This window comes from Neolamprologus brichardi, chromosome 1 (genome assembly GCF_056152115.1).
Source record: "Neolamprologus brichardi isolate AB-2024 chromosome 1, ASM5615211v1, whole genome shotgun sequence".
Lineage (NCBI taxonomy): Eukaryota > Metazoa > Chordata > Actinopteri > Cichliformes > Cichlidae > Neolamprologus > Neolamprologus brichardi.
The window spans coordinates 40679599-40692285 of record NC_142104.1 but is presented as its reverse complement, the minus strand read 5'-3'; the positions used below and the strand labels follow the sequence as shown (position 1 = coordinate 40692285).

The window sequence follows — 12687 nt, the reverse complement described above, 5'->3', positions numbered from 1 at the left end:
TAATAAAAGATCTGAGGACACATCATGCACCGAGTTCGCTAAGGCTAATGCAAGACCAGAACAGCCAACTTTAACTCGGGTTTTGGAAAAGCAACGATTTATTGATTTTATTCCAAACAGAAGTGTTTATTTATTATTCTGAAAGCTGGAGACAGAGCCAATTAGTTCACTGATATTTTGTTGAATTACAATGTGGACACTTGTAATTCAATAATTTAACAGAAGTGCTTATTTTTCACTTGAAACTTTATTTTTGTGGTCATTTTTATTATTATTTTAGACAATAAAATAAAACTGTCTTCCAATTCATTGCATTTTTTTTGTGTGTGTGTAGTAGAAGTATTGGTAAGTACTCAGATCCAAGTATCGGTATAGTATAGGTTTGAAAAATTTGGTATCGTTGTATCCCTATATCAAATATATATTTTTCATTTACATTTTATGAATTCACTGGATCAGAGTCAGGGTTAGGGTTGACATACACATACAGCACACGGCTGTTGTACTTCAGGGTGATTCTGGACACAGAGGTGGGTTCGATATGTTCGTAACGTGTAGATCTGCTGTGCATGTGTTTGCCTCACCGTCTCGGGACATGCCCACAGTGAGACATTTCTGCAGACGGCAGTGCTGGCAGCGGTTTCGGCTCGTTCGGTCGATCAGACAGTTTTTCTGGCGAGGACACGAGTAGGTGGCGTTACTCTGCTGACTACGCCTGAAGAAACCCTGAGAGAGCACGAAAGAGTTCTATTAAAATCATTGTTTTCATACCAAAATATCTCTATGATTGATCACTGAAACAACAGTCAAGCCTTCATGTTTGTGCTCATGTTGGAGATCATAGAGGCAAAGGATGAAATGTGCGTCACTGTGAGACCTTCCCCCAGTATAAAAACATCAAATCTGGTTACTCTTTGCTTTACAATCTTTTGGCATCTTCAGTGCACTCATGGAGCTACAATTCAAAATGGATTTCCTGAAGCATGCACAGCCCCACTATCACTTACCGTTAGGGATGGGTACCGGTATCCAGTGCCATCATGGCACCGGTTCTGACATAAACGGTAGTTACCAGACCGAAAAGCAGCGCACATTTCGGTGCTTTTTTTGTCATACACTTTGGATTCTAGCCAATCATTTTACCTTTCCAAGGATAGTAGGCGGGCCCAGGTACATACGTTCTTTTAGAGCAGAGCTACAGTTTAAAAATGCCCAAGGCGAAGCGGTCAAAAGTCTGGCTGTACTTCACAGCAAAAGATGCAAACTCAGCAGCCTGCAACAAGTGCTTTAAGCTGATACTGTGATACTGTCAAAGGAGGAAACACCTCAAATCTGATGAAACACCTGGCGTTTTTTTAAAAGCCGAGAAATGCGCCGTATTTGATAGCTTGCTGCGAGACCTCACACTGTGCACATCTACTGCGGGTGTGGTGCCTGTTATCGGACCCGGAGTTAGCAACATCCCCCAAAAACCCAAAGAATAGAGTCCTGGCCCCTAGCCCTGCCAGTGTAGCAGAAATGATGACGGATGATGATGCAGCAGCAGCCGTTCTTCTCTGGGCGAGTAGCTTAATGTTGTTCGTGTGTAATTTACGTTGAGTAGGCTAACCACGTTATTACATTAATGCATGTAAGGTGAACTAGCAAACACCGTCGTAGTTACATGCGGCTGTCTTCTTGTTTGATGGCAGATACTCCCTTCACCCTGGCCAAAAAGGCTAAAATGACCAAAGAAAAAGTGGAAAACAGTTAAACATGAGAGGTTTTTGGACAAAGTTTGTGTTTTTTCCCCCCCATTGATTAAGCACTGCTTCCAGCCAAGAGTAATGCAATAAATCCCCCATAGCTGCAGAAAAGGCTAACATTGTTATCTTTTTACAAAAAAACAGCTGAACATGAGAGGTTTTTGGACAAAGTTTGTGTTTTTCATTCTTTAAGCACCAGTTCAGCACCGTTTAAGCACCGGCACCGTTTCAAAAGTACCGGTTTGGTACTGGTATCGGATAAAACCTAAACAATACCCATCCCTACTTACCATTTAATTTCTTCATGTGACAGTTTTCATTTCTATTGTAATTCTTACTGGAAATAAAACATACTGAAAAACATACATAAAATCAAGTCTTTCACAAACACGTGTACTGAATGACAAAAATATTCTTCATAACAAAAAGTAATAAGAAAAAATTCAATTTGAGAAAAAGAAACTGTTTTTTTTTTTTTTTTTTTTTTTTTTTACATTTTTCTGCAATGATAAACTAATCCAGACTGCAATGACCAAAGAGACAAATGCTTCAGACTATCATCAGAGTCTGGGGGACTGTCTGGGGTCCCGGGGGTTGTCTTGTGTTGCACTCTGGAGCCCAGAGCACAACGCAAATGTGACTTCCACACAAGGACTGGAGCTACTGTGAGATTTTGTAGAAAAATAAAATAGAACAAAACTAACTAACCTACCAGCATAAAAACTGAACTAAATTACAGGCCTCTAAACTGCCTCCCTAGGACTGCTTTTTAGTATTTACAATATAGTTAGAATATTTGCAATATGTACAAAGTTACTAATCTAACATTCCTAGACTTAAAACACTTGTTCACACAACACTACATTTCACTCTCTGAAACATACACAGAGCACGGTCTGGTTGAAATATGGAAGTATGTGAAGCCAAGGCGGTCTCATCAGTCTCCAATCATATTAAGAGCCACGGCTCCTCTTCATCAAAGCCAGTTACCTTATCAAAACTCAGCTTAAAGTTGCCGCTTCCAGGCTCCAACTAATGGCCACTGGTTGGTTTAGAGTCATCCTAATCCTAACCCTATTTTTTAAATTCATCTTTAATATTAATTTGTTGTTTTTTCAACCCTATGCTTTCTTTTTTTTAAAAAAAGCATAGGATTAGGCTTTGGAGCTGGAACTGGAGCTGAGGTTGGGGTTGACATCATCACTGATGATGACGATATCTTGGCCAAGACATCCAAGTGAGACAATTGTTAGAGAAGTGTGGGGACGGCCCCTTCCTGTTCCAACATGACTGTGTACAAGTACACAAAGCAAGATCCATGAAGACATGAATGAAGAAGAACTTGACTGGCCTGCACAGAGTCCTGACCTCAACTTTTGGGATGAGCGCAGACTGTGAGCCAGGCCTTGTCATGCTACATCAGTGTCTAACCTGATGTAGCATTCCTCCTTTCGATTCCGGAAGAATGTTCAAAAATTCCCATAAACACTCCTAACCATGGTGGAAAGCCTTTCCAGAAGAGTTGAAGCTGTTACAGCTGCAAAGGACGAGGCACATCCCGTTAAACCCTCTGGGTTAAGAAATAAATGTCACTGTGTGAAGGCAGATGAGCAAATGCTTCACAATATAGTGTTCATTGGATGTCCAACAACAGTAACAACAACAAACAAACCGTATCCACCCGTGTACCTCTGTATGAGCCATTTTACAGAGTAATGGCAGACTGGCCTATTAGCATATACAGAGACATTGGTAAACCAAGGAGTGCAAAGGCTATCAGATGACAAACACATGAAAGTTATTTCTGCTAGCTTCAGTTTGCTTGTCAGCAGCTCACTCTCACAAGCAGTCAGTGAATATCTAACAGGCAATGCAGAAATGTGAATGTAATCACAAGGCAAAGAATGGAGACCATGTGCCATGTAGAGCACAAAGGAGCTGTTAACTGTTTATGAACCTGATGGGGAAAAAAGCAGAATTTCATTGTATATGCACGATGACAATAAAGGCCTATTCTATTCTATTCTTTTCTATTCTATTGCATTTTACCTCAAGAAATGTGGGAACCACATAAAACATGTGTGAGAATGCTTTAGAGATGTCAACATTACATTCAGCACCATGTAGTGAAAAGGAAACGTTCACAGCACTTTGAAAGTGTGAAGAAATACATGAAGCAAACTGGGGTTCAGCCCACGATCACCATGTCCCCGGTACGTTTATAGTACCTGTTCACGTTTCCTGATCACACTAGATTACACGCTCCTCCGTGAATCGCAACCTTATCGTGGTGGAGGGGTTTGTGTGTCCCAGGGATCCCAGGGGCTATGTTGTCTGGGGGCTTTTGCCCCCTGGTAGGGTCTCCCATGGCAAATTGGTCCTGGGTGAGGGACCAGACAAAGAGCGATTCAGAAGACCCCTATGAAAAAAACACAGAGGGAACAGTTTACCCTGCCCGGGATAGGGTTACCGGGGCCCCGCCCTGGAGCCAGGCCCGGGGAGGGTGCCCGAGGGCGAGCGTCTGGTGGCCGGGCCTTAGTCCATGGGGCCCGGCCGGGCACAGCCCGAAGAGGAGACATGGGCCCATCCTCCCGCAGGCCCACCACCCGCAGGAGGCGCCATAGGGGTCGGGTGCATTGTGTGCCGGGTGGCGGCCAGGAGCGGAGGCCCTGGCGGACTGACCCCCGGCTGCCAAGACTGGCAATAGGGACATGGAATGTCACCTCTCTGGTGGGGAAGGAGCCTGAGTTAGTGCGTGAGGTTGAGAGGTACCGGCTAGATATAGTCGGGCTCACCTCTACGCACGGCTTGGGCTCTGGAACCAGTCTCCTGGAGAGGGGCTGGACTCTGTCTCAGTCTGGAGTTGCCCCTGGTGAGAGGCGGCGGGCTGGGGTGGGTATTTTAATATCCCCTCGGCTTGCTGCCGGTACGTTGGGGTTTTTCCCGGTGGACGAGAGGGTTTGTTCCCTGCGCCTTAGGGTCGGGGAACGGGTCCTGACTGTCATCTGCGCTTATGCGCCGAGTGGCAGTTCGGAGTACCCAGCCTTCTTAGAGTCCCTGGGGGGGGTGCTGGAAGGTGCTCCACCTGGAGACTCTGTTGTCCTGCTGGGAGACTTCAATGCTCACGTGGGTAACGACAGCGAGACCTGGAGGGGCGTGATTGGGAGGAACGGCCTCCCTGATCTGAACCCGAGCGGTGCTTTGTTATTGGACTTCTGTGCTAATCACAGTTTGGCCATAACGAACACCTTGTTCGAACATAAGAGTGTCCATAAGTGCACGTGGCACCAGGACGCTCTAGGCCGTAGGTCGATGATCGATTTTGTAATCGTATCACCAGACCTGCGACCATATGTTCTGGACACTCGGGTAAAGAGAGGGGCTGAGCTGTCAACTGATCACCACCTGGTGGTGAGTTGGATCAGGTGGCGGGGGAGGACGCTGGACAGACCTGGTGCACCTAAACGTGTAGTGAGGGTGTGCTGGGAACGACTAGCAGAGGCCCCAGTCCGCGAGATCTTCAACGCACACCTCCGGCAGAGCTTCAACAGCATTCCGAGGGAGGCGGGGGACATCGAGTCCGAATGGACCATGTTCAGCGCCTCCATTGCCGAAGCTGCTGCATTGAGCTGCGGCCGCAAGGTGGTTGGTGCCTGCCGTGGTGGTAATCCCCGAACCAAATGGTGGACACCAGAGGTGAAGGGAGCCACCAGGCTGAAGAAGGAGTCCTATCGGGCTTGGTTAGCCTGTGGGACTCCGGAGGCAGCCGACAGGTATCGACAGGCCAAGCGGAATGCGGCTCGGGCAGTGGCTGAAGCAAAAACTCGGGTGTGGGAGGAGTTCGGAGAGGCCATGGAAAAAGACTTTCGGACTGCCTCGAAGAGGTTCTGGCAAACCGTCAGGCGTCTCAGGAGGGGAAAGCGGTGCTCTACCTGCACTGTGTATAGTGCTGGCGGAGCGCTGCTGACGTCGACTGAGAAAATTGTCAGGCGGTGGAAGGAATACTTCGAGGACCTCCTTAATCCCACTGACACGTCTTCCAAGGAGGAAGCAGAGTCTGGGGATGAGGGGAATGACCCGCCAATTTCTGGGGGCGAGGTCACTGAGGCAGTTAAACAACTCCTTGGTGGCAGAGCCCCTGGTGTTGATGAGGTCCGCCCCGAGTTCCTGAAGGCTCTGGACGTTGTAGGGCTGTCCTGGCTGACACGCCTCTGCAATGTTGCGTGGAGATCAGGGGCAGTACCCGTGGATTGGCAGACCGGGGTGGTGGTCCCCATCTTTAAGAAGGGGGACCGGAGGGTGTGTTCCAACTACAGGGGGATCACACTCCTCAGCCTCCCCGGGAAAGTCTATGCCAGGGTGCTGGAAAGGAGAGTTCGTCCGCTAGTCGAACCTCTGATACAGGAGGAACAATGCGGTTTTCGTCCTGGTCGCGGAACACTGGACCAGCTCTTCATCCTCTCGAGGATACTTGAGGGTGCATGGGAGTTTGCCCAACCAGTCTACATGTGTTTTGTGGACTTGGAGAAGGCATTCGACCGTGTCCCTCGGGGTGTCCTGTGGGAGGTGTTGCGGGAGTATGGGGTGTCTGGCCCATTGCTACGGGCCATTCGATCCCTAAACAACCGTTGCAAGAGCTTGGTTCGCATTGCCGGCAATAAGTCGGACTCGTTCCCGGTGGGTGATGGGCTCCGCCAGGGCTGCCCTTTGTCACCGGTTCTGTTCATAATTTTTATGGACAGGATTTCTAGGCGCAGCCAAGTGGCGGAGGGCTTTCGCTTTGGTGGCCTCAGGATCTCATCTCTGATCTTTGCGGATGATGTGGTTCTGTTGGCTTCATCGGGTGAGGGCCTCCAGCTCGCACTGGAGCGGTTCGCAGCCGAGTGTGACGCAGCGGGAATGAGGATCAGCACCTCCAAATCTGAGGCCATGGTTCTCAGCCGGAAAAGGGTGGAGTGCCCACTCCGGGTCGGGGATGAGGTCCTGCCCCAAGTGGAGGAGTTCAAGTATCTCGGGGTCTTGTTCGCGAGTGATGGGAGAAGGGAGCCGGAGATCGACAGACGGATTGGGGCTGCAGCTGCAGTAATGCAGACGCTGCACCGGTCCGTCGTGGTGAAGAGGGAGCTGAGTGTAAAAGCGAAGCTCTCAATTTACCGGTCGATCTACGTCCCTACCCTCACCTATGGCCACGAGCTGTGGGTAGTGACCGAAAGGACGAGATCGCGGATACAAGCGGCGGAAATGAGCTTCCTCCGAAGGGTGGCTGGCATCTCCCTTAGAGATAGGGTGAGAAGTTCGGCCATCCGGGAGGGGCTCAGAGTAGAGCCGCTGCTGCTCCACATCGAAAGGAGCCAGCTGAGGTGGTTTGGGCATCTGGTAAGGATGCCCCCTGGGCGCCTCCTGGGTGAGGTGTTCCAGGCATGTCCCACCGGGAGGAGGCCCCGGGGCAGACCCAGGACACGCTGGAGAGATTATATCTCTCGGCTGGCCTGGGAACGCCTTGGTGTTCCCCCGGATGAGCTGGAGGAGGTGGCTGGGGAGAGGGAGGTCTGGGCCTCTTTGCTTAGGCTGCTGCCCCCGCGACCCGGCCCCGGATAAAGCGGATGAAGATGGATGGATGGACTAGATTATAGATGCAGCACAGATGGCCTATAACCCTTCTTCTCATAGAGCCACTATAGCCTGTATCGATCTGAATGGAAATGCATCAAAATTATAAAATATAAAAATGTCTGTAATTCAAATTATAGTTAAATTAACAAATGGTGCCATTCTGTGTCAAGCTCAAGGGAACAGTAGTAACTTTAAAGGGAAAACATTGATTTCTCTCAGATGACATTATGTAATAACATTATGTCATATTAGCAGCAGATCATTTACATCTAACGTGCGACTTAGTGCAGATGTTGTGGTTTGTTTGGAGGCTGCTTCAGCTGCATGCTGGCTGTGAAATAAGCCTCCAGCTGTCACATCAGCAGCTGCTGTGGCTGAATACACCTGCCTGTTCACAGAACCGCTCTCATCAGGTAGAATATGGTTTAGAGCCCGATGCTCGTGACTGATGTTTCAGACCAAATTCTGTACGAAACATACAAACGTGCCTGAAGAGGTATGGGTAGAAAATCATATTGCAATACGTGTAAATACTTTAAACTCAAATGATCAACTACATCGTCAGTGAAAGCTGGTTTAACACCACAATAAATGCACTGGTGAGCTGTGCCACATAAAAACGCCAGCGATGGATGATTGCAGAGGACTTTTCCTGGTTAAAGAAAAAAAGACAAAATACGGAGGGTTCAAAGTGCAAACTATTCTCAAACATTAATTGTTGCACAGATGTAACCAAAGATCAGTCTGTGATTGAACGACTTGGAAAGGCTTAGCAGGGACATGAAACATGAGCACCGGGGGCCAGAATCCAAACTGACTCATTGGATAACTTTGGACGATGTGAAGGAGGCCGTGCATTTTGGACCCTTTACTGTATTTTAGAGTTGGGTTTAACTGAGGTTATAACACGCTCAAATTGACTTTAGCAGACAACAGGAAGGAGGAGGAGCTTACCTTACAGCCTTCACAGGTGATGACGCCGTAGTGGATCCCTGATGATTTATCTCCACAAATCTTACAGGGGATTATTTCAATCTGAGCTGCAGCGGGAAAATAAACACAGTAGGTCACACACAGGACATCAGAACAGCTGATATATCACAGTTTGTCATGTAGGTTTCATCTATGTGCAAATAAAGGCGTTTTCCACTGGCCCCCACTTAACCGTCCAGCTGTCACTACACCTTGTTACATGCGGTATATGAATTGTTTAATTTCAAAGTTGTCCAGCTGTTACTATGTCGATGCCAGACACAATAACAACAAAATGTACCAGTGTGATTTACTGCCACAGTAACATCATGCAACCCCTGGGCATCAGGTCTAGTGCAGAACCGCATTTCTATGATACTGGAAGAAATTCAGGACAAAAAAATAGTCCCAATTAGCTTCATATGAAAGATTGTAAGACCTTAGCAAACACAAGCCTTAAGCTTCTGTGGTCACAGCTGGAGAAAAGAAAGAGGTGCCACCATTTACAAAAGCTAAAGGAGACTTTGAAAATCTCCATGTAAAATGCTGGAGTCGACTCATCTGTCCATCCAGGTGTAGAACAGTGCGCGCTCTCTGCAGTAATCAGGACAGCGTGCTTGGTAATCACTGTGCTGAGTAATCTGTGTTTGGTGGATGTAACTCTGTGACGTTAAAACAGTCTGTGTCAAACATTATTCAGCAAAATGTCTGCCTCTGTGTGATGATATTTTTATATTAACTCAATATCCTCTGGGACAAATCAAACAAACAGATTTTCTGAACATTTGTAATGTGTAGTCCGAACTATGATAATGTAGTTTAAACATTTCGTCTCACTCTGATGGGCTCAGCTGGATGTATTTGTGCCAAACACCAGCTGCTAACAAGGAAGTTACAGAGTTAGTTACAGAGCGCCCTCTGGAGGAGCTATGAAGGGTTGAAGGGTGTTTCTCTTGTCTGTTCTTTACTTCTTTCACTTACTGGCAATTTACCAATACAAAAATATTGGCAAATATTGTCTAATATCACTCAGGCTCCTGCCAAAATTAGCCCCTAATATTAGGTGAGGAGTTCTTAGGCATTTTACAGGTTACTGTAGAGAGCGGGCACATGCAGCACTGATTAAACTGTAGGAGCTCATCTTTCAGACAGCAGCACAGCTGAAAACTCACTCACTGCATGTATTTATACTCCCAGCACTTTGGAATAGAGTGACAGCTCAGCTCTGAGATGCTATTTTTAGCAGAGCAAAGTTATGTAAGTGAACAGTCACATTAGCACACACACACAAACACACACACGCAATCACAAGCTTTCTTCACGTAGAGACACAACAAACAAGACGCAGAGAAGAACCGCCTTTGTACAATTATTAGACTACAATTATAGAAGATGGAAACCATCAGGTTTGGTTTAAGTATTTTGATCAGCTTCTTCTTCACCCTGAATTTATTTGAAATAATAAAAAATACAGATTTATTTACTTATCATAAACCCCAAAATTAATAAAAGGCATAAAGAATGCCTCACTAGGTGAATGAAACTAGGAGTGCAAGAAACATTATTTTTATTATATTTCAATCAATTAAAAAAAACATGAATTCTTAATTGATATGTACAGTTTTGCATATTTACTGAGGCGACCTCTTCAAACGTCTTGTTTTGCTTGAACAACCCCATAATAGTCAGTTCAGTACAAAGAAACAAACACAAAAATGACCATAAAACAACATCAATATTAAAGCTGTTGCACATTTGTTAGTTCCTTCCAGTCGCACACGCGCACACACGACACCCAGCTTGTATGGCGTGACTTCACTCTGCTCCCTCCCTTTACACCTGTATGGCGCTGCAGTCTCTCGCCCCTCCCTTACAGAATGACTGACCACCTGACCCAGTGAATGAAGGGCTGCACGATCGCTGCTGAACACAGTCGACCACAGCGGGACTCAGATTAGGAAAATCTCCAACAACCCTCCTAAGCAGAAGCCACTCAGAGGACAAGTGGGGTTTGGACAGTTTGGTCATTTCCACAGAAAAAACAAAACAAAACAACAAAACAAAGACTCCATGCAAATACTTAAAATGCAAATGACACATTTTAATTTGTTAGTAGAAGAGTTTAAATGTATTTAAAATGATTTTATAATCTGCACGAGTGTGTATTCATTGATAAATGAGATTTATATCCTTTGTAAACCCAGCATGTATATGTAGGTTTTTCAATTTAAGCAATATAGAACAGAAAGCAGCACAGAAAGAACAGTGGTTATTTTTTAAAACCATTTTTACTTTAATGAAGTCCTACCATTAATTATTGCTTCAGTCTCTATGAGTCGACTACGCACTACAGACCTTTAGCCTGGCAGCGATTACTGAGAGGGACTAGAAAGAGAGAGCACATTTCTCCCACACTGCCTTCCTGTTAAATCCAGAATTCAAAATCCTGCTCCTCACATACAAGGTCTTAAATAATCAGGCCCCATCTTATCTTAATGACCTTGTAGTACCATATCACCCTATTAGAGCACTTCGCTCTCGCTCTGCAGGCCTACTTGTTGTTCCTAGAGTATTTAAAAGTAGAATGGGAGGCAGAGCCTTCAGTTTTCAGGCCCCTCTTCTGTGGAACCAACTTCCAGTTTGGATAAAGACTTTCCTTTTTGGTAAAGCATATCGTTCAGCTTATAGATCAGGTGACCCTGAATCCTCCCTTAATTATGGTACAATAGGCCCAGGCTGCTGGGGGATTCCCATGATGCACTGAGCCTTCCTTTTTCACTGACCATATGTTTCTACACCACTCTGTAATTAATTAAGAATCATTATTAATCCCTGGTTGTCCTCTGCAGCATGTCTTTTTGTCCCTCCCCTCAATACACAACTGGTCGTGGCAGATGGCCCCGCCCCTCCCCGCCCCGCCCCTCCCCTCCCTGAGCCTGGTTCTGCTGCAGGTTTCTTCCTGTTAAAAGGAAGTTTTTCCTTCCCACTGTCACCAAAATCCTTACTCACAGGGAGTTGTCTAATTTTGGGGGTTTCCCTATATTAGAGTAAGGTCTTTACAATATTAAGCGCCTTGAGGTGACTGTTGTTTTTGCTTTGGCGCTACATAAATCAAATTGATAACAGGCCAAATAAACAATGTGGTTAGGTTTGGGTTGATGCAGGTGGAATTGAAGGCTGACAGAGACAACAACTTCATTGCCCATCTAATGGTATTAAAACAGGGGTGAGACTTAATGTGTTCACACACATGTCATATTTCCTTTACTGTACTGCTAAGTCCACAGAGGTTTTGTCTTTCTACATACCTGGAAAGTGCTGGAAAGTTCTCAGTTATGTATTAAGACAACTTTTATGAGCAGCATTCATCCTTCATCATCTTTATACAAATCAAATCCAGCACAAACACAATCAGTGTGGTAAGGTCGCCATAGAAATGGACAATCTCAAAACCCACAGTTCAATGGATGGGCTTACCACCCATTGATCACACCCAATCACCAGCTTCAGCTCAGAGTGCATACAGCTGTCAGCGCTCCCCCGAACAGTACACCAACCACATGATTCTTAGAAGCCCAAAGTTAGTGCTTCTCAAGTCCTTGGAAATACACAGGAAGCCCTCAAACCAGATGTTATATGTGGTAAACTCAGCAGCTCATAAAGTAGTGGTTAGCGTGAGCAGACGCATCAGTGGAGTGTGAACAAGATGTTACTCTGTGACCACACGACACTGCAAGCTGTTTGTGCTTTTTAAGTGTTTAAAGTCCATCGAGACACTTTTGTAAAAAACAAAAACAAACACTTGTCATGTGACTCGCTGGTTTTAATAACTGAACTTAGCTACGTTTAGTCAGAGAGAGCTAACTCTACAGGAGGTATGATGTGCTTTCAAATATACATTTAGAAAACACATAACTCGAAGCACATAACAGGCTGGACCAGTGATCCTGATGAATATTCAGTCTGAATCACAGCTGAGCTAATTAATCATTTCCATCTTCACTTTTTCTAGATTAACACTACTCTGTCCATACAGCTGGGATTAGAGGCAAGTAGGACAAATTAAAAGCTAATTATTATAATGCTATGCAGAAGGGTTATTTTTTTTAACTTGCAGTACTGATTAAATGTTTAAAACATGTGGCAGCATTGCTAATAGCAAAATTAAATAAAGCACTGATAATATTTACAGGGTCAAATTTCACAGATAAAGGTTTTATAACAGATGTAACTCGCAATGCTGGGAAATATCATTGAGGGGAGTGCTACATGGGGATGGAAAAGGGCCAAACAGACCTGAAAGGGTATCACAACAGGTTACAGAAAACTCTCAAAGAAGAAGGAATAGTTGGACCGA

The 12687-nt window shown here is 45.6% G+C and overlaps 1 protein-coding gene across 2 annotated transcripts in view; it reads right to left on the bottom strand.

The window, feature by feature from the left end:
- Nucleotides 1-12687, bottom strand: part of LOC102788101 (nuclear receptor ROR-alpha A-like) — a 148403-nt gene that overhangs the window by 14262 nt on the left and 121454 nt on the right. For both annotated transcript variants that reach the window (XM_087842141.1, XM_087842148.1), the window contains 2 exons: nucleotides 8313-8398; nucleotides 585-726 (listed from right to left, as the gene is read on the bottom strand). In XM_087842141.1, coding sequence (XP_087698267.1) covers nucleotides 585-726; nucleotides 8313-8398 — 228 coding nt within the window. The remainder of the gene's footprint in view (nucleotides 1-584; nucleotides 727-8312; nucleotides 8399-12687) is intronic.